At 36.1% G+C, this 23,432-nt stretch overlaps 2 protein-coding genes across 2 annotated transcripts; one reads left to right on the forward strand and one right to left on the reverse strand.

Moving 5' to 3' along the window:
• Positions 1-3,007: 3,007 nt before the first annotated feature.
• Positions 3,008-10,218, reverse strand: LOC104600708 (UDP-rhamnose/UDP-galactose transporter 6-like). Its single transcript, XM_010263803.3, has 6 exons — positions 9,988-10,218; positions 9,529-9,765; positions 4,911-5,095; positions 4,616-4,816; positions 4,270-4,431; positions 3,008-3,542 (listed from the first exon to the last, which is right to left on the reverse strand). Exons 2-6 carry the CDS (start codon positions 9,671-9,673, stop codon positions 3,213-3,215), a joined length of 1,023 nt encoding a protein of 340 aa, XP_010262105.1. The 5' UTR covers positions 9,674-9,765; positions 9,988-10,218; the 3' UTR covers positions 3,008-3,212.
• A 5,634-nt stretch (positions 10,219-15,852) lies between these two features.
• Positions 15,853-18,326, forward strand: LOC148789580 (uncharacterized). The gene is made up of 3 exons (XM_088892647.1): positions 15,853-16,352; positions 16,482-16,648; positions 18,044-18,326. Exons 1-3 carry the CDS (start codon positions 15,864-15,866, stop codon positions 18,165-18,167), a joined length of 780 nt encoding a protein of 259 aa, XP_088748773.1. The 5' UTR covers positions 15,853-15,863; the 3' UTR covers positions 18,168-18,326.
• The last annotated feature ends 5,106 nt before the right edge of the window (positions 18,327-23,432 follow it).

Raw genomic sequence — 23,432 nt, forward strand, 5'->3', positions numbered from 1 at the left:
AGAACTCGAGGGAAATATCCTATAATGAGTCCTTGTTTTGGAGTTATACAATTCTGATCCTTATGCCTACACCCATGGCAATATGTTTACATTTTTTTTTATGAAAATTTGTTTATGTTTTGCTGCATTTGTTCCAAAAGGAAAAATATCATGCCGGAAAGACATGATATTGGAAAGGTTTTGATCAATAAAAAACCCCATTGAATTTTGATGAAAACGTACATGATTGATCATCACTTTTATGATACTGATTGATTATAAGTTTTCGGTATCATGTCCTTTTAGCATCATAGTGGAACCTATTCCAAAAAAATATCATCAAATAAGTTAAATAAGATAAAAAACAGTTTTTTTTTTTTTGTTGAAGTACAACTAAGTAATAGCTTGAAATTAGGGGTGCAAAGTTGGGTTGGCCTGGTTCCCTTAGGGTTGAAAAATATAAATCAACCTAACTTTGGTTTGAGTTAGGTTCAGACTCAGGCAACCCAACCTAATCTGACATGTACATATTTACCTATCTATATCATAGTAGGGAGACAATTTTTTATTTTATTTTTATTTTTCTAATAGAGAGACAATTATATGGCTCTCCTTATGTTTTTTTTTTGGGTAAATGTAAATCTATGATGCCTGAAAGGTATGATAATGGAATAGCTTTGACCAATAAAAATTCCCTTTGGATTTTGATGAGAACCGCCAGACTCTTGCCACTTTTATAATAAGGGTTGATTGGTTATAGGTTTTTTCTTGTACAATGTATTTTCAGTATTGTAAAATCCTTTTTATATTTTTAGAAAATAGTAAAATTAAATTCACGCACTATTTTTTGAAGCCAATTCCCTCTCCTTTTATATGCCAGAAGATCAAGTAGTGACTCAGTTTGTACGTTAACTGCATAGTTCCAGCAAAGATGCGGATTTAAGTCCCGCTATCTATTACCACCTACCTTGGAGAATTATTTATGTGTTGTGTTAAATATCGAAAAAGACCAATTACTATAGTCAACCTCTCTCCCAGCCCATGGGCCACACTATTGGTCCGTGGGATTAGGGGTTTTTCTTGAAGTTGAACGAGGACAATTGTGAACGCATGGTAGTGGCATGCCCATGCCAATGTTTTGCTAGCCAATAATGTGGTGACATTCGCATTTTTGTTTTGAGTAATCACCATGTTAGTATTATTTCTATGCCCCCCCCCCCCCCCCCTTTTTTTGAAAATCTGGTAAGCCTCCATATTCCTCAAAATCAGTTATTGGGAATTGATTCCTCTAATTACTAAATACCATCTACTCAAACATAAATAATAACTAGGGCCTATGCAAGTGAGAGATTCAGTGATTGTGGGTCATATCTCATATGCACTTTATGACTGGTCTAGAGCAAAATGATTGGTCCCACAGTCAGTAAAGCAGCTATCAAATTCAGCTAATTCAAGAAGATTATTATAAATATCTAATGAAAAACACATGCTTAGCATAGGCAATATGGGCATGCAAAATCATGATTTTCAATATTGGACCGGGCAGTCGGACTGGAAAAACCAAGAACTGGTCAGGTGACCGATTCTGGTTTTCCTCAAAACTGGATTTTCTCAAAAAATCATTGATTTTGGTCAGTAAACCGCTGACCTGGGCAGTTAACCGTTTGAACTGTTTGAACGGTTTTGACCGTTTTTTGTCAAAATGAGCCAACCACTTGGTTCGAATGGTCGGATCGTTCAACCCAGAAACCGGACCCTGACTGATTTGTTCTCTGGGTCGGTTTTAAAAACCTTGTGCAAAATTAAATAATGCTTAATGAAAAGAAGCTTGTTCCACCAAGAAAAGCCAAGAAATAAAAAAGAATGGGTTTGATGGTAAGAACAATAGAGAAGATTGCCGGGAACTAACATTGCTTGGTGTAATATTAAAATTTTGGTCTGACAAGCAGTAAGGGCACAGATTTGAATCTGAAAGCAGCCTCTTCGTGCAAAAAATGCTAGAAGTTCCATATCCAGTCTAACCCTTCCCAAGAACCGGGGAGCCAATAAAAACAATGTCAGCTAGTAACCTTTTATTTTTCTATTATTTATGTGTGTAGCGAAAACCAACATAAGCTCCCCATTGTATATTTTCAAGGCATCAGCCCCCCATCAATGAAAAATCTAAGATATTAGAGAACAAGCCTAATGTCACTTGCAATTGTAAAGGCAAACCAATAAAGACATCAACTTTTGGACTGATGGTTACAAACGTGATTTTGACATCATAAAAATAGGATCCTTCCAACAGTTACGAAAAAGTTTTATGTGATTTTTTCAATTCTTGAGCCTATGTCCAGCCAAACAACTTCTTGAATAATAGAGGTGTAATGGGTATCTGATATTCCTAGGGCAAATAACAGGCCTGTACCATTTGCATTATTCCTAGTGCTGGCAATGGAAATGTTGGCCTCCAAAACCCGGTATCCAGCAAGGCTTGGATTCATTCTAGCAGGCCAAGCTGCACTAAGATATCCACGCAGATTTCAGCCATCTAGATCCAGTTGTATGAAAATGTTAATTGTATTAGGTATATCCTGAATTATTCATTTATCAAGCATTAAATTAATATTTCTTTCATACCTAACAAACTCTAGTACTTAATTCGTTATTCTTTTTCTTGGATGAACCAGGAAAGGTGTCAAACTGTCAATCAACAAGATTGATAATTGGTTTAGCTGGAACTCCACTGCTGCCATAACAAATCAGAACTGATATTCTGAACCCAAAACAATGCTAGTGTGTAATTTATAACTTGGACCTGAATAAGTGGGAACCATACTTATTTTGAGACCATAACGAGAGTACATCCAGTAAATCAAGCTTTAGTTTTTAATCTTATATCCTAAAAGACTGCCAGATGAACTTGAAAATAACTTACGTATCATTAAAAAGATGGGGATATTTTTACGGATCATTGTCAGAACTCTACCCACAAATTAATTCAAAGTCAAAATAGCAATGGGAATAAAAGGTTAAAAGGGATAAATGGTTTGCAAATGAGGAAGAAAATAAATTACTATAGATTATGATCATGACAGGATGAATATTTTAGGGATCTGCATCCTACCTGATAGTATTTGTCCCCTTGAAAAAATGCACGACCAAGGAGAGAAACTTGGAATTAAAAAAATGTGGCTCTAACCTTCAATATCAGGAGGCTATAATATCAAAATAACCACCTTGTATTAATTCTAAACATTCTCATCATGTTCACTGGAATCAGACGACCCACCATGCTTTTGTTGTCTGTTGTTTGACATTGAATGGCTCCTACGCTCTTTCCCTCCTGGCTTAGATGAGGCACTGCCATACCAAATCATTCCTACCACTGCTATGATCATGCCAACCACTACTTGTAGACTTAAACCCTCCTTCCCAAAACAAAAAAATCCCAAGATCAATACAAGGATAGTCTTCATGTGGCCAAGGACTTGGAAGGACACAGCCGTGAATCTACCAATGCAGATGAATTGGCTGAGATTGGTCCCTACTGCAATGGTGCACGAAAGAATAATGAATAACTGCAAGGAACAATCGAGTCAAATTGTCACCATCAAGCAACAAATCAATGAACATGCATCCATAAAGTACATACATATGCCTAAACCTAAATTTCTATTTGGCAGGTATATTATCACATCAACATGCCCATACATATGAAGAATATGCCATTCTAAAATAACACATACTAATAATATCAACCTATCACATCATATATGCGAATTAATTGGTGGTACATTGGATCAAAGGACCATTTTGAAAGGTTCAGGACATAGACATAAACATTTATGTTGACAATTTATGGCAAAACATGGACCACTGACATCAATGAATGTAGTTGACAACCTAGAATTTGGAAACTCATCCACTGGAGCATATGTAAGAAATTGTCAATGGGGACCTACCTCCACCAATATCCATCATGCATCCTATGTTCATATAGATGACCAGATAATGAAAACTTGAACCACAACAATAGCTTGTTAAAATATATTCACAAATGCATACATGGTTTAAAGTCTTAAACTGACCATTACAGTACATTCATAGCATGTAATTTCATAAATCACAATATGACTGATAATAGCATGTAATTTGAACAGGTGACCATATGCAATATGACCAATAATTTTAATTTCCACATATATGATTGATGTATACCAACATATTCTAAAAACTGTAGGCACTATATAAATCTAGTACATCTTTTTTTTCCTTTTGCAAGGCATATACAAATGTGATGCTTACCACAGACATCAAGCTATAATCAAAGGTATCAACTCTTTTGTTTGCCAACCAGAAATCAAGGAAAGGCCCAATCAACAGCAGCGTTGCAGCCTGAGCTGGTGCAGTATGGCCCAACAAATTGAAAGAGCTAAGTGAATACTTCCTTTGGAGGAAGTGTACATACTGCAAAGATAAAATCAACAGAATCAATAAATCTAGCAGAGAGACACCTCCTGTCAAGAATTTTGTACTTAGATCTGGCAATATAAGCAAACATTAGGTAGCAATAATAGTAAATAAAAAAAAGTAAGTCCAGTGGCTGGAGAAATTCAGGATATGCTGCTGATTTCATAAATGAATGACTTACATACTGTTGCAGAGAAGTGCTCCAAACTGCTACAAAAGCAGCAATGAAGCCTCTAGCATTGACACTAACATCAGTGACTGTGCACACTGCAACACCTAGTAGAACAACTGCTATACTAAGCTTTGTATCTCTAGAGTATCGAATCTTGTCGAAGACGACTTCAAGAAGACAGGATACGGGAATCATACTCAGCTTCGCAATCTGGCAATTCATAGTACAAAATATGCTTTAATTTGGAATTTCCAGCACTTGTAAATCAAAGGAATGATTAAACCTGGAAACCACCAGAACTGACCTGATAGAATCCCACTGAGTTCCACATTAGGCTCACATTCATTCCAACAATGGAGAAGTTAGCAAAAAGGATAAATTTCAGAAGTTCAGGTAGTGGCAGATGGGAGGCCTGGATATACCCTAGCCACCTAAGAACAGAGGTCATCAGTGTTGTGGTGGCAAAGTGCAGACCAGTTAATGTTGTAGCTGCAGGATCATAAAAAGGCCCCATGTTCAGGATTTGTAAACAGGCATAGTACCATCTATAGACACACATACATAGAAGCATAATGCAACTCCATGATCGAATTAGAGTAAAGGTGAAAACACTTGATAACTTTGCAGAATGAAATTTCCAATTGCCAGATGTAGCAAGTAGCATCACTGAAGGGTCAAATTGGATGGTACAAGGAGGATAAGTAACAGAAATTTGGAATTATTTAACAGAAAAGAAATTACAATTTACATGCTAAAAGAGTAGACATTCAAGATTTTAAATTGAGAATGACAAGGTTCCATGAAAATCAGTTCTTAAGATAATAAAATCAAACCTAAGAGTGTTATCCATAAAGCTTTTTCTCATTTTGGTAGGCTAAACTATTCTACTGTTGAAATTGGATAAGCCCATCAGTGAGAGCAGTAATCCAAATACCAGTGCCAATGCTTGCAAAGTTGGCAAAGTTCAAATAATGCTTCCATTGATATAGTTTGCATGTTATCAATAAAGATAAATTTGAAATTGAAGACCTTCAAAAGAAGGTACTTTCAGCTAGGGAATATGAAAAAATGAAAATGCTAAGACTACATTTCAAGATGGCTTCTTTAAGTCTTCTACTCTTCTGTTACTTTTCAAGTTGACAGCCAACAAAATCCTATTCAAACACAAAAATTGTTTTGTTGCATAGTTGTCGACGTGTTGCCCCATTGCATCACCTAGAATGTTTTAAAAAGGCACTTGCCCAACTTCTTAGGTGCTTGCCTAAGCAACTAAAAAGCTAGGCAGAATATCTTCACAAAATTTTAGGGGCATAACAAGTGCCTTAAAAGAGTCAGATTTACAATTATTAAGCAAGGGATGAGAGAGTTTTATTCTGTTCTCTTGCTTTTGTTTTGAGGATTAGTTGTGATGTTTACTCTTGAAAGCTTCCAGCAAAGATTGATAGGGCATTCAAAGTTCAGGATGCTTCCAATCTGGGCCTTGAAGATCCTTTCTCGTTCTGGGTTGCACTTGATAGCTTTGGTGTCCCTCTTGTCTTCTTTAGGAAAGGGGTTTATGCTGATTGGATGGTGAGAAGCAAGAATAGGATGTCATTAGAGAACAGTTTTATAGAGGATGGTACATACACACTCAACTACTAAGAGTGTCATCATTGTGTTCTTCAGGAGTCTTCTTTTGTTCCTCCTTTTTTGTTTAGCTGTCCTCCCATGACCCTTCCCCGAGGTTCCCAATGAAAGAAGTGTGGTGTGGGCCAATCCTGCCCAAGGTGAGGGCTTTTTGTTTTTGCTGGGAGGTGTCCATTCCAAAATCAATACTTGTGACTTGTGAGACCCTACAGAAAAAGAGACCAAATTGGTGTGTTTCTCCTTATATTTGTCTTCTTTGTAAAGCGAGTGTGGAAAGCTCTCTCCATCTACTAATCTCATTTTCTTTTGTGACTGGTATTTGGAAGAGATTTTTTGCTCTCTATGGGCGCAGGTGGACGTCCCCTCAAGATCTGCAACCTTGTTTAGCACCTTTTTTTCAGACCTCCCACAAGAACAGGTAAGATCTTATGGAGATGTTCCAGAGCTGCAATTCTGTGGACTGTATGGGAGGAAAGGATTGGCGGGTTATTCAAGGACAAGTTCCAAGATGGAAGAGCCATCATTGATATCATCACTGTTAGAGTAGCACATTGGGTGAGGTCTTTAAGCCTGTTCAACACCTTCACTTTTGATGATATCCCCAGCAATTGGGGACTGATAGCTAATTCAACCATTTCCAGAGTCACTATCCAACCAAGTTGGCTTCTGCCCCCACAACTTGGGGGAGTTTTTATAAATCATAATGAGAGTACAATTGAACCTTATTCTGGACCTGCAGTCCATGGAAATGCAATTAGAGCGGAAGTCCTAGCAGTGCTACAAGGATTAAAGCAGGCTAAGAGAAACAACTAGGTTAATATCATTGTTGAAGGGGACTCAAAGTGGTGGTGGAGTGGGTACAAAATGAAGGAAAGTGCCCATGGAAGTATAGACACTTTATTGGAGAGATCAATGGGTTAGAAAGAGACATAGTTGTTAATGCTCGGTGGGTTTACAGAGCTGCCAATGGGTTGGCAGATTGGTTAGCAAGACAAGGGGTAGAAAGAGAGAACCTTTTCTCGGGGATGGAATTTCTATCGTATTTTGAATAGAACAGCTTTGGGTTCATCCATCTCAACCTCTATACTCAACTACTAGAAGATACTATAAGGCATAGCCAGTGTTTTAAAAGGCATGGGAGGTGTACGCAAAACGCCCTGAGGTGTATGCTAGAGGCGTTGACACCTTTGAGGCGTACACCTCAAGTGCAAGAGGTGTACGCCTCATACGCTTTTTTCACGAGGCGTGCTAGAGGCGTACGCCTCATGTAAAAAGATAGAAAAAACAAAGAAAAAAAGAAAAAAAAGGAAAGAAAGGGAAGGGAAAGAAAAAGAAAGAAAAGAAAAGGAAAGGGAAAGAAAGAAAGAAAAGATAGGGAGAAAGAAAGTGAGCTGGGGACTAAAGAAAAATGAGCTTCCCCTTCCTCTTCTCCCCCCTTCTTCCTCTTCATCCCCCCCTCCTCTTAAGTAGGCTTACGCCTCTTATGCTCTGAACTACACCTCATGCCTCTAGGTAGTGGAACGCCTAGCGTTTTAAAACATTGGGCATAACCTGTTATGGAGACATAGTCAAAGGCTTCTAGTGGTATGAAGAGGACAAGGTGGGTGAAAATTAATAATAAGAAAACCTTATTATAAAAGAAATTAAATGTTCTGAAAAACATATTTGCTCAATTCAAAACACATAAGCATAACATATGAGACAAATTCAAAGTGAAAGTGAAAGCAAATGAGTAAGGATCATGCCAAGGTTCTTCAACACTTGACAATTCAAGCATGTGAAATTCTAAACGTGTTTGTCTATCTCCAGTTACATTATTTCAAGTATCTAGTGTGGTGTCAAACATCTTCCATTCCTAATTACAAGAGCTTGGGGCCTCTACAGAGGTGGAGGGCCGATGGGTCCAAATAAACCCATGTGTAGGTTTGGGGGCAGCACCTTTGATAAGAGGGTTGGTTTTATGATTTGGTTGCAGTTATTATGTTTAAAGGTTAGAGATCAAAGATTATATTTGTTGCTTCTTTGGTGGAAAATTTGTTATCTGAGATCCCATCAACAACAACTAGGGCTTCAAGTATTCAATTTTTTTCTTTTGAAAGCCAATAGACCACTATTTGTGCACAAGCACCAGTAAAAGATACATTAAAGTTAATAGACCATTATAGAGATGTAAAACACATAAAGAATGTACAGAAAGTAACAAATGGAAACTTATAATTGGCACAATCTTGAGTCAAGGTACATGGCACACCAGGCACATTCCTAGGTGTGTACACCAGGTGTGAGCCTTTTAAAGGGACATTGTTTGGGATCAAGTGAGGTCATCAAGCATGTCTTTTTAAAACATTGGGAGGATTATAAGAGAAAAGAGTTCAAAGACCTCAGGTCAAAAAAGGTTCACAAGGTGGACAAGGTTCTCCTTTTGGATAAGGCAGTGATCCAAGAAAAGTAGTTTGCAATGGCACTCTTTTTCTTTCAAAAAAGAAAAGAAAAGATGAAAAGAGAAGGAGATATATTGAAAGGGTGGATGAAGGTTATAGACCTGAATACATGACAGGGTAAGTAATTGTGTTTAGTAATGTTTAGGAGATTAAGAAAATTTACTTGCTGCTTGCTAAAGATGCAGCGGTATCTTTGAATGCTGCAAGAGGTGTTTCTAAAAGCATTAGGGAAAGAAGAAAGGGTGGTGAGGTAACAGATATGCAATTTAGAGGGCCCTAGTTGTGAGTGATGTGTAAACCTAGAGACTTTGATTCCTTGGACTTTGTTTGTTCCTTTTGCAGCATGGGGTTTCAATAGGCTCAAGATAGTAATACCATTTACATAAATAAGCACATCAAAGCCATGTGACATGATCAAGAACAAGGGTGCTACCCTCGAGGGAGAATTCTGTTCTGGAAGTTGGCAATATCTTAAACTACCAGTAAGGCAAAAGCATCGGTGATGTACAACATCAGGAGACAGTGATATAGAACAAAAGTTAAGAGGGAAAGAAACACGATGAGTACATAAACTGTTATATAAAATGAATATTCAAGATTAAAATTCTAACTTGCTAGAGCAATAGAGTGACAAGTCAGGATACAACGTAACTGAACAGAGTTGCATTACACTAAAAAACGAGTTCACTGCAAAGGCTACGCACTTGAATCCAATACAACCATTTTGAACAAAAAACTTGAACAAGTATTTTTCTTTTCCTTTTTGATTGGTAAACAACTTGAATAAGATTAAAGAAAAATCTAATTCAGCTTTTTTCCAAGAGAAATCAATCATGGACAAAAGAAAATGTTTACCAAAACTAAAGCCGTAGGTGGCCATCAAAGTTTTATTGACAATGATGATCCCGACGGAAGTGACAACGTTGAACATCCATGAAGCTGCATCTACTGCCGCCTTCTTACCAGACTTGCTTGCTGGGGCCATTTCATAGATCCCCATTAAGCTCTATTTAAGTTGCTTCTCCATGAAAACAAAATGAGAATTTTCTTATACTGCTTGTTATAGCTGTTGTAGCAATCCCACAAACCTGCCTGTTAAAAATACAAATTCGGAGCAAATCAGAAACGGAATTTCGCACCCGCAGTTCTTTGATCTAATTCCCACATCATTATCATTATACATTAACTAAGAGCATAACCACAGATCTCCTCCAAAGCCATGAAATTTGGTTGCTAAACCTCAAGAAATTCGACCATAAAATCTCAAAAAAAAAGAAGAAGAAATATAAAAAAGACGTGGGATGAATCATATACCCAACCAGCACTTGATGAAATTAAATTTAAACGTGTGAAGATTATGAATCTGATCCGAGATCGGAAAAAGAAAATTAGAGTAAAGAGTTAGCTTCGTGGACTCGTAAAACTTGAGAAATGAGACGAGATCCAACAGGCATGGGTCGAACGGTCGCCGTTGGTAAAGGAACACGCGCCCGGGGCATCGACCACTCTCCTAGTCTCCTGTATTGGCCCCTCCTCCTATTCTGTAGAAAGGGGTACTTGTGTAGAAATAGTCCTGCCCAGTTATTGACCGTCAGATCAGATGCTGCTCCTGATGCAAATGCGATCCATGAAAAGTGAAAACCATCTAATTCCAAGAGTGAAGAGTTGGGTACTCCTCTGATGCTATGCAAATTCTAATAAGTGCAAACAATGTGTTTGGATTCATTCATGTTTGCTTTTAGGTGAAAGAAGAAAAAGAGTAAAATCTAACGTAAACAAGATTTCGCACTTCCATGCCATGGGAGGTAGCCACGGGGTTACTGATGATGTTCAAAGTTCAAACAGACATGTATTACCGAGTTTGAACTTTGAATGTTCGAATCAATGAATCAAGCTGTTTTAGCCTTTCTAGCTACCTTCAAATTTAATTTCATGTAAGCTAGTAAATGAGTAATTAAAAAGGTAAATTTATACCCATGAATCCTGTATTTCTCGCATAACCCATGTCCCTTTACTCAGCCCCTAATATTTTTCATTAGAATAAGGGTAAAATAAAGAAAACCACGCTGTACTGTAGAGGCTCCATTTGGGAACAGAGTAAATACAAACATGTAGAGAGTGAAAAACCTTGTATACTGTATATATTTGTATTTGTACTCTTTTTAAACCAATCCTTGGGCTGCATTTATTTGAATGTAGTGTAAACGTAGAAGTACATTGATGAAGTTGTACACCAATGGAATGGATTTAAAGTTATCAACCATTATAAATTGGAATGTGTGATTATCAATGTAAATATTTATATCGCTTTTATCGAAATTGTATTTAAATCTACTATTGATGCAAAACTCGACATGAGTGCGAGTTTTACATCAATTTTAGATGTTTAACTATACTCTATCCAAATGCTGACTGAACTGGTCTGTATTTACACCTTAAACAAACGCAGCCTTAGGGGTAATGAGACTGAGGTCCCAAACTTTCATTTGTGACAAACTGGTATGTTGCATTTTCAAATTTTAAGGCTTTGCTACTGCCATTATCCATTAGCCTTTCTTTAAGTTTTCAACTTTTATAACATCATTTTCCCTATCATTGCTTAGAATTAACAACTTTCCTATGTCACTAAACAAATGGAAACAAAAATTAAAAAATTTGGTTTTGGAAATGCAATAAAAGAGAGGACAACATGGTCTCATAAAAGATCAAAATCTATGGAATGTTAATTATGGGAGCAAAATTGTTGGAACTTGAAACTACGGGGTAGCTTTTGTTGCAATGGAAAATTGGAGGAACTAAACATAACTACCCTCAAAATGCAGGATAGTTTGTCTGTATTTTACCCAAATTTAAATATTGAAAACTGATAAGTTAAACAAATAAATAAATGAAAACCTATTGTCTGTATTTTAATTATAACCTCAAATGTCAACACTATGAAACTTGCTTCAGTTTTTAAGGAAAATTACTGATAGGTATATTTCTAATGTTTCACTTACAAAAAAGTAATATGAAACAAAATCCTTACGAACTTTGCAAAATATACATTTTTTAATTTTTGATTTTATATTTCTTTTACTTGATTAATCATTTACCTGTTTGAATTTTGAAAAATAGATAATTCTAAACCATCAAACTTCAGTCCTAATATCAGGGAGAAAGAATATAAAACAAGCATTATTTTTCATTTTCCAATATTGAACACAAGAATGGGAATTGTAGTAGGTTGAGGTTGAGTGCGGGAATAACTTTATCAATAAGAAAATTAGTACGAAGAGTTTTCTGTCGTGTATTTAATAGTTGGGTTTGGGCCTTTATAAGATTGGACTTGGTTTGGGTTCTAGTTTGAATCTTTATTCTTTATGACTTTGTTGAGTTGTTCCAATATGAAAAATGGGCCGGGTTAATTTATTGGGTTCAACTATTATATGAAAAAGATATGATATCCAAAAAACATCTGACCAATTAATTGGAATCATATCCAAATTCATGGGTGGACTTTGATTGGTCAAAACTCTTTGCATACCATATTTTTTCTGTATCATAGATTTTCTCTAATTTTTAATGTCAAAGTACAGGTTTTTTGAAGTTTAAAAGATTTCTAACACCCCATGTCTATTGAGTTGGCATCTTCGGTCCCCTTGGTATAGAAAATTTTCTGTACCTAGACCAATAGTAATTTCTAACATTATTTAAAGGGAAATTGTCTAAAATTCATCATGAGTTTTTAACATTTCCCTTAAACTCATCACAGCTTTTCAAAATGTCTAAAACTCACCATGCCATTAAGTTTTTATTTTCCATAACTCACCTTCCCTTAGTGCACCGTTAATGCTTCTTAACAGAAGTGCCCATGTCAGTATAAATAATAATTTTCATGACCAAATTACCCTTGAATGGTGAGTTAGAGGAAAATTGGTATTTTTCAGTTTTTAATTTTCTTTTTTTTTTTGCATTTTTAGTGTTTTGTTATAATTTCCAATGTTTTTTATAATTTCTGTTTTTTTTACATTTTCTATTTTCTACAATTTATAAATTTTCCTGTATCTTTTGTTATTTATTTGTAATTTCTGTGTTTTTCTATAATTTTTTGTGTTTTTCTACAATTTTTATTTTCTGATTTTGTTTTTCAATTTCTATAGTTTCTATAATTTGAAAAACATTTTTATTTTGTTTGCAATTTCTAATTTTTTTTATATATTTTTTGCAATTTCTATGTTTTTATGTATTTTATATTTGAAAATATTTTTTGAAAATTTTCCTTTCTTTCATGTCTAAATATTAAAATGGTAATATATTAATACCCGTGAATTTATTTTCTATATATTTTATATTTTTCTATGAAAGTTAAAATGGTAATATATTAACACCCGTTAGTCGGTTTAACGTCAAATTAGTGACATGGTGAATTTTAGACATTTTGAAAAGTTGTGATGAGTTTAAGAAAAATGATGAAAACTCATGATGAATTTTAAACAATTTCCTTATTTAAAAGCCATTTTAATTTAGAAATGGAAAAACAGGGTATGTGGCAGATTGCTATTGGTCTGGTATACAAAATTTTCTATACCAAAAGGACAGACGATGTGAATTCGTGTCTACTCCCATATCCAATAAAGTTATATACGCATCTCAACATAGAATGGAGTTATGATAATTAAGGTGCTTCTGGTTGCCAGCTGGCAAACCAAAAGGGGGGAGATTTTAGTTCCATATGCCCAAGTGAATAGGATTTATTAGGCAGTTTGACAAAATAATGTATACTGGTTGGTGGTGAACACCCCCTTTTTATTAGCAGTAATCATATGTTTCTTGGATTATGAGAAATCAAGTTGGAAATCTATAAATATGACAGCATTCTATTTGACTTTAACCCAACCTCTATTTCTTGGAATTAAGAAATTTTGGCAAAATCCAACCTCTTTCAATTAAATGTGACAGCATACCTAATGGTTTGCGACTTACATTCCTTACAATTTCTTAAATTGCGTTTTGGCTATTTGGAAAATAAGACATTAATTAGGGTTCAAATTGGGCCAAGTTAAAGTTAAGTTTAGGGTTGAAAAATTATGAGCCCAGCTCAATTTCAAGGTTGGATTAGGGTTGAGGATTGGGCCAACCAGATCTGACCTGAGCTCAACATATCTTAAATTTTAATGTAGATGAAGTTTCATTCAACACGGCAAATTCAGGCATCGGCATTGTGATTAGAGAGAAGCACGGATTTCTGTCTTAGGCTGTATTTGGCATTTCTTATTTTGAGGATTTATCTCTCTTTTTATAGTATTAAATCTTTCATAGTGTATTCATACTTGCATCTTGGATCTGCTGTTCGGTTGGCCGTAGTATATATATCACTTGCTATATTAGTGGTGTGAGCAGAAGATCCTGAGTGTCAGATGTAAGGCTACTGTGTTCAAATTCTCCTGTTGCTTAGGCTGAGTTTGGAAGGAGTATAAATGTAAATATGTAGAATGCAAAACTTTATATTTTGTATATATTTACGCTGTACATATTTACATTTATACTGTTTCCAAACTGAATTTCACACCAGAGCACATTCATGCATTGGCTATTTGTTTCTGATCTGTCTAACTTTTTCTGTATTACCAATTTTCCTTGGGGAAGTCATCTCGAAGGATAAGTTGAACTGAAGTGCCGTTTTGCTTAAAAAAAGCATTAATAAAACCGTTAAAGAAAAAAAAAAAAACAAACAATAATATAGGTAAATGAATTGGAGTGGTTGGTTTAACCTAAAATATGGTAATAACTAATAAGGAAGGTTAATTACTTAACAGGTGATTTTTACAGAGATTTGTATCACAATGATTTTCAAAATGGCAGAAGAGGATGCCCATTTTAATACAGTGGGCCCCCCTTAATTATTTTTAAGGTTCTTAGGCTACAAATGGGCCCCATCCAAAACGAGCAAAACATGTGTATGTACCATGCACGTTGCAATGGTGCCAGTAGAACTTTGAATTAATTATCTGGATTCCAAATTTCAGTTGAGATTATTGAGCATTTGTGCCACCCAAACAAGTTTTGTCAAACCCTAATTGGCTGACAAGAAGATGAATATCATAAGCTACATGATTCGGTAAAAGAGGTTCCCACATGGGTCCAACCAATCAGACCGTTCAGGAACCAGATAGGCAACACAAACTACTTAAAACAATCTCAAGCCATAGAAATAGAGTGGGCCACGTTGTGATTTGTGGATTGTGAATTGTGATGGATGGAGCGCACCACCACTTGATAGTCAGTTACAGTATTATGTGATAATGAAAAATTGTGAACTGTGATTAGAGCTTAGGGAGGAGGTTGAAAAGACGTGTGGCCGTAACAATTCCTACCAAATTTAACACATGTCCACCACGGTCTAAGGACGATACACTTTCTATTTAATTGCTTCGACAGAATTAGCAATTCATTTACTGTTGACAACTGAGAGACTCCAGCGTTTTGTGCTTTGTTCTTCTGTTCTTCATAGTTCATAGGCGGTGTGGTGCGGTTATGAGATTAAGAATTTGAGAGGCTGAGAGTGAGGGACAGAGAAAGGCAACTCCCTAGCTGGTGCCCTAGTTGAACCCGGTTCATGTCCAAGAAAAACCAACCAAGATCAAATCCTTGCACATTACGACATATTGCTGGGAAATGGGTGTCAATTAAACTAAATTTAGACATGAAAACCATCCGGGCAGCCGGTTTTCTGTTTTACCCCTGAACTGAAATTCTTTCAAAAACCGTAAATTTAGCCAGCAACCAGCTGTCCCAGGTTGTCAAACTATCGATCCATTCAACCCGACAATGGTCTTTGCTTTGGTCTTTTTTGTTTTTATTTTTTAAAAATAAAGCAGTAGCGGATCGGTTTTTGAAACCGACCCGAATCTTGAAAAACATAAATACCAAACAAATTAAGCTGGTGGGAATTGGGATATACTTCCATTCCTTTTTTTTTTTCCCACTACATTTATTTCGCAAATAAGTATTCAAGCTCAATCTTTTTAATTTTGGCTTGTTTCTTTATTTGTCCATTCTCCTCAACATTCCAAAGGCATTAATTAGTTCTGAATTAATAATAAAAGAAAATAGTAAATTGCCATGTCTGTGCTTTTTCTTATGGTTGCTGGTTTTCAATATGTTATGTTGGGGTGGGTTTTATTATGTATATGAAATACCAAAAGAATATGATGAGTACGAGCGGAAGGAATGCAAGCCAAAGCCATAGTGCTTGTGCTGTATGCAAGCACCAGCGAAAGAAGTGCGAGAAAGACTGCCCCTTGGCCCCGTACTTTCCGGCTAATCGTTATCAAGATTTTCTTAATGTGCACAAGCTTTTCGGAGTGGGGAACATCATCAAGTTATTGAAGGACATAGAGCCGCACCAAAGGAAAGCCGCTGTTGAGTCTATACTGTTCGAGGCTAAGGCAAGGAAGAATGACCCAGTTCTGGGTTGCTCCGGTATCGCCACCAGACTCATGTCTCAGCTTGATTCTTACAAGAGGGAGCTTCAGATGGTCAACCAACAACTAGCTTACTATCGACAGCGGGAAGCTCTGCAGAAGCAGCAGCAATTGCAATGGCTTCTAGCTTCATCCTTGTCACAGAAAATTGCTTCATCCTCATCCTCTTCCTCACAATTGTTTGGTAGCCACTACCCTACCTTGTTTGATCTGGTAATTAATTATTAGGAAAGTGATTTGATATCTTTTTCTTTTTGTGTTTTCTGTTACTTGATTCCTTCAAATAAACAAATTAATTAATGGGTTGTTTGATTGAAGTTACCAAGCTTTGTGTCTTTACAGCCCATTGACACATACCTAGGAGGATTGAGAAACCTTGACCAGTTGGCCGCTTCATGCTCCACTATTGACCACCAAGATATTAAGCCCTTTGATTTCAAATCGTTTGATCAAGAAATAGATGCTTATTTCAATAAAAAGCTTCTTACAAACAATTTGGAAGGGTTCAGGTAAATTATATATATATATATATATATATATATATATATATATATATATTTTCTTTCAAACTTATATTTTATTTATAATTTGTTCAGAATCTTCAGACCATGATTAAAAGAAAAAAGAGTAGAGATCTTCTGCAGGTTACCTAGCTATGAGCAGGATCCATTGATGGATCCCCATTCCCCCAACAGGAATACACCTTCGAGCAATGGAGCCTGTTCATGGGTAACCAGCAGATAGCAAGAGATAGATGTATATATTTTTCAAGTGTGTTAGAACAATAGTGGACATGAAAGATATCTGTTCTATATAATTTTAATTTCTACACGTATTGAAGGCTTGAAGCCTCCCCTGAAAGTGGGGTATAATACATGCATCCACCTTATTGATGTAATGTACACTCCATACCCAAGAATTGAGTAGGAAGATCAATACTCATTTAACATTTTGTGTCTGAGTTTGTAGACATGTACAATAAATTAAAACTTTTAAATCCACCCAAATTTTTTAATATTGTACAATATGTATTGATATGTCGTGATATCTTGAACCTTGACTCGGCATTGTCATCAGACATCAATAGAACCACACTTAACCAGACCTTCTGTCCATCCCTTGAAAGTTGAAACACCAAAGGCTCCTTTGGCTAGAGGTTTGTAGACATTGATCCTCACCCTTATTCTTAGGTATATTCCTCACCTTGGTTTATTTTTTATCCTCTGGCTCTTCTTCAGACACCAGAATAAACTTTAGGGAAAGAATCAACTTTATTTTCAACATCCAGCCTAGGGACCTCTCTTATCTTTGAGCTGTCACTATTAGTTGCCAAACTCAGCCTCTCAACTCATGTTGTCTAAATCAATCAATTTGTCTAATATCATTTGATATCTGATGGGGTGTTCCCAAATATGTATGCATAATCTGTGTGTATTTTGGTAGGAAAAATAAAGGCTTCATTTGGCCTGATGCTATGATGTAAAGATATAAAATATAAGGAAGATGCTCTTTATTCCACAAAAAGATATCTAGTGCGTTTTTCATAAAACAACACACAGCCTCTAAATACTAAATACGGCTCATATTCATTACTACACATCAAATCATTTTTGTCTTACTTATGTTCACATTTAATGGGCCTAAAAGGCTTTTCAATTAAATTTCATGCAATATATATGAAAACTTGCTAAAAGACATTCAGCAATTCGATATAAGTTTAAGGTTATACTCAGGATAATTTTTTTTTACCCAAGTACTCAGGAGTAAATTGTGACTGTAATTGCCTGTCAAACAATGTTATTGCTAAAAGAAAAGAAAGGCACACTTTACAGAACTCTTTCTCATTTTTTTTTTTTGGTCAATCTATTGGGGATTAATTATTCTATTTCATTGCTGAATTCCAGTACTGATTCAAGGCTTGACGACAAGCATCCAGTGAATAATGTTCCAGACGAAAAACCAATAGTCGGAGCACCTCCTCCGACTAATGTGATCTGCAAGAGGCAAAATCAGCGTTTGGAAAACTAAATTTTGGTCGTAATTAATTCGTAACCATAGAATTAGAATTAGATGATGACAAGTCATATATAGCTAGGATGGTAATCGAAAACAATGAAGGTGGTTCTGGTTCATTACCATAGAGATCGATTTAGATTATTGATATTCTTGTTGTTGCTTCCGATGTTAAATTGCTATAATGAAAAATATTTATTATTTAATTGATCGTTGTCTCCTTCTCTTTGGTGTGGACGTTTGCATTATTAGTATTCCACTATGTATGTATGGTTGGTACATGGGAAAACAACTTTTATGCACTGCATGTGTTAATTTAGGTCATGGTTTTGAAAAAGGTTAATTAATGTTTCAACTTTGTTTTTTTCAAATTATGATTAGGGGTGTTAATTGGACTGGATTTGGTCCAATCATATCCAGTCCGATGTGAGTCCATTATAAATGGACCAGGACCAATCCAATCCAATGAATGTTTTGGATCAATTTGGGTCGATCCAATTCAATGTCGACTGTCTAATTTGTTTAAATTCATTTTGATTTAGATTGATTTCAGCCCAAACTTGGTCCATTGACACATATGTTCTTCTTATCTTATATCAATGGGTTAGATATTGGCTTAATCCAACCTAATCCAATATAAATTTGTTACAAATGGATCAGGTCTAATCCAATCTAATAAATATTTTGAATTGGATTGGTCCAATCCAATATGTCTTGTTTGACCCGTCCAATCTGTCTAAATTGATTTCGGACCGGATGGAGTCCAATCCATTGACACCCTTAATTGTGACAATGCATTTCATTCAATTAGACAATCTTAGGAAATTAGTTATAGGGGAAAAAAAACGATTGAAGCTTTGAGGTATATCTTGACATGGGAGTGTCTATAAGAATGGAAAATGACCGCCATATTTGAATTTGAATACAAGCAAGCTATATGTTTGTAGAAAGCTCTTTGAGTCTGCTTTCCAACACAACAAATGGATTAAGATTTGGAGTTTCTCATGCAAAGTCAAGATCATTTTTCTTTAAGGCTCCATTTGGAAGGGGTATAAATACAAATATGTAGAGTGCAAGATCTTATATTTTGTATTATTTTATATATATTTGTATTGTATATACTTGTATTTGTATTTTTTTCTAACTGAGCCTAAGGGACGCATTATTGATTGTGGGAAACCAAAAAAATGTCATAAACTCCATGAACCCTTGTTGTATGTGAAATTGTGAATCGTTGTAAATGGTTTTTTAGTAACTATTAAACTTGGGGGTTTGTTTTAAGCAAGTTGATATAAACCTTCTGGTAGGTGTATCAGAATTTTGAATTGAACACAATTCAACCTTTGGCTTTCTAAGAAAATTTTCTTGGTTTTTGCTCCTTATGTTTTAGAGGCTCGGTTTGGAAGGAGAACAAATGCAAATATATACAGTTCAAATACATACAAAACAATACAAAATGCAAAGGCTTTGCACTCTACTTTTATTTATACTCCTTCCAAACTGAGCCGGAAGGATTTCTTAGATTGATGAGCATTTTACCCGAGTTCTCTCTTGCACTTTCCTTTCAACCCCATTGTTAAGATAGTATTATATCTAAAGGCATTATCTTTAGAACATTATTTATGCACCTTAGGCTGTGTTTGATTGCAGTGTAATTTTATTTGCACTAGTACAAATGTATGGAAGTGCAAATGAAAAAAATGCAAATTCTCATTTAATTTTGTTTTGGATTTTATTTTATTCTGCTTCATGTCTTAATTAATTTTATTTACACTACAATCAAACAAAATAAGCTAAAATTTGAAACAAAAATAGGTCAGAATTTACACGAATTATTTGCACTGCAGCCAAACACAGCCTTAAAATTAATGCCATATATGTATGTACAAGTGTATCCATCAATGTTTTTAAAACCGAATCGTACAACGAACTAGTAAGGGGCCCGGTTCTCGGGTCGAACAGTCCGACCGTTTGAATCGAACAGACGGCTCATTCTGACAAAAAAATAAAATTTAATAAAATTTAACAAAAAAACAAAAACTGCCAAAACCATCAGATGGTCCAAACGGTTCAACCACCTGGGTCAGTAGTTTGCTGACCAAATCAATGATTTTTGCGAAATAACAGTTTTGGGATAAAATGGAACCGATCAAATAACGGTTCCTGGTTTTTCTGGTCAGGTTTTGAAAACCATGGTATCCATTGTAGTCTATTATGGGTATTGACAAGCTCCTACAAAGAAAGCTTGTACTTTTTCCAAGACTAGAAAAAAGGGTAGGAAAATCAAATTTTCATTCAAACCCATGAAAATTAATCTCTAAAGTGATTAAAAAAAAAGAAAAGAAAAAGGAGGGGGAGTATAGATGCCTTACCCCTTGAAGAGAATCTATATAAGAGAGCAATAACTTGCAGAATAATCCATGTATAAAGAAGATTTCATGAAGAATAAAGAGGATGATAGCCTTTAGTCGATCTCAAGGATCTACGAACTATGGTCCCATTTGGTTTGCTGGAATAGGGGTTTGGAATCAGGTCATTCCAATTCCAATTGTTTGGTTGGACAGAATTGGAATCCCATTTCCATTCATGGTGGAATGGCATCATTCCCTCCCTCTCCCTTGGAAATGAAATCTCATTTCAGATGATATCAATTTTCATTCCGATTTCTGTTTGAACCAAACAGACTATGGAAATAGGCCATCCCAATTCCGGTTTTGAAAGATTTTGATTCCGATTTCAACTGTAAATCAAACAGGCCCTACATGTAATTGCTTAGTTGGCAAAGCCTCCCATTCTTTGAATTTGTGAGAATTTCTCTTCTCTACCATTACATAAACTTGTTCTGAGCTTGTCGGTTATGAGCTTGCATTAATTTTCTTCTCTACAGAATTGGCTTCAAACTAACTTGTCGGTTATGAGCTTGCATCATCGTCGAGGCTGTTTCTACTTCACTACTTAGAGGTCTTTCACCTACATAACCCTCAGTAAAATTAATACATCTTTCTAGGGCCCCATTGACCCTCCATCACCTCCAAGTATTATTTCTCATCGTCCAGTTCCACCATACTATACCCATATTATCCCAGCATGACCCATATCATTTGATTGTCCAACCACCACATTGTCAACTGATACCACCACCACCACACCACCCGAGTGAACCGAGTTTGTTAATTGAATAGTGAAAACTATAACCACTCAATTTTAGTTTCAAGCTTTATTGGTTAAAACTTAGGACTCAGTTTGGAAAGAGTACCATGTACGGTATAGAACATTGTATTTCTGTATGTATTTCTAATAGGGGTGGCAATTTTTCACCCAACCCACCCAGCATCTAACCCGTCCAACCTGTTCATTTATTTGGCGGGTTGTGTGATCAACCCCTCACCTAATTCGTCCATTTAAATGGGTTAGATTGGATTGGGTTGTGGATAATCGTTGGGTTAATCATTATAGACGTTAGTATTAATTACTTAGCCTATTTTTTATTTTCTTCATTTGAATTAAATAATTTATAATTAATGCATTATTATTTTATTAATTATTAACTAAATTTGGTTTTGTCTTGAATCAACACACTTCATCCAACATAAATCCAAATCAATTTGACCTAAGTCTGGACTAGTTCAACGCGGTCTGACACGATCCAACATATAACGATCTGGATCGACCCGAATCCAAAATAGACCTCGGACGGGATGGCTCGGTACTGCTTGCTTTGTCCGATTTGGGTCGTCCGGTCCAACCATTATTCACATAGCCCAGCTCAACCCGATACAAGCCGATCCAGGTCGACCCGAATCCGAAGCGGATCGGACCGGGTGGGTCCGAACCCTAAACCGTCCGCTTGCTTTGTCCGGTTTGGATCGTCCAACTTGGTTCATATCCGTGCAACTCGACCCGAATACGACCCGGTCTGATTTACTTCTTTTGACCTGATTCGGACCAATCGATTCGGCCCCAAACCCATACACAAACCTGATATGAGCCCACCCAAGTCAATCCACTATATGACTGAACCGGTCAGGTCCGGTCGAGGTCTGATCCGACCGAATTGAACCGGTCAAATGGGTTTTGTCCGACTGGACTAAACCGGTTCGGGCGGGTTCTAGTCCGACCGGACTGATCCGGATCTAAACGGTTCAACCACTCTTGAACTTGATGTGATTACCTCGAAGACAATCCAATTAGATAGTTCAAGTTGGCCTGACCGGTTTGAACCTATGTGGTTCATCAAATCCAAAACCCGAACATAGTTAAATGGCTTTGTTGTTTCTATTATAAAAATAACATGCATGTAATGTTATTTTAACCTTCACCATTTGTGTAAATAGCAATCACTATTACCACTAAGCTATGACTAAGTTATTTATTAAAAAATAGTTAGTTTTTTGTTTTAAGTACATAACTATATGATTAATGGATTTGGGTGGATTGGATTGGGTTAAATGGATTGGGTTGAGACCCAACCCGCCCAATTGCCACCACTGATTTCTACTCTTTCCAAACCTTGTATTGTACTCTTTCCACTCAAAAGATTTTCACAAGAAACCTTTCAGCAAACATGTTGGAGTACAGAGACTCAATTCTCTCATTGACCACCCATAGTAGTGGCTTCACTTCTGCTGGTTTTAATGCTCCTTGCTCCTTCACGGTGGATAACAAGACCAGGTCTCCCATGTTTTTAAAATTGAAATTCTTCAACTACTGTGATAAATATGAGGAGACATAGTTTTAACATTCATAGCATGCCCTCATTTTCAAAAGGAGCCAAAGGAAACCCAGCCTCTTCAGTTGCTTGTGGGGCTAGGCTCCAGTGCCAACCCACTGACACCCTATTAATGGAAAACTGATACATTTTTACTGAGCTCTCATGCAAAAAAAAACAAGAATCTTGTGACATCCAATTAATGGAAAACTGATACATTTTTACTGAGCTCTCATGCAAAAAAAAACAAGAATCTTGTGAACCCCTCTTAAGATTCATCCTTCTTTCTCTGATTCTATCATGTATATACCCTCTTGTCCATTTCAAACCAACAATGTACGCGTGCAATCTCTGTTCATCACACGTTTATGCTTCAGCTGAAGAAGATGAAAGTAATGACTGACATTCAAGAATGTTATAAACCATGTGAATCTTTACATGAAGTAAAGAACCAACATTTACTTCCAAGGCCTGGTTTGTTTACAGTGCAATTTTATCTGTACTTGGTGCAAAAGTATGGGAGTGCAAATGATTTTAGTGTAAATTCTGATTTATTTTTGTTTCTAACTGTC

The sequence above is a fragment of the Nelumbo nucifera genome, chromosome 8 (genome assembly GCF_055504915.1).
Source record: "Nelumbo nucifera cultivar China Antique chromosome 8, China Antique-T2T, whole genome shotgun sequence".
Taxonomy (NCBI): Eukaryota; Viridiplantae; Streptophyta; class Magnoliopsida; order Proteales; family Nelumbonaceae; genus Nelumbo; species Nelumbo nucifera.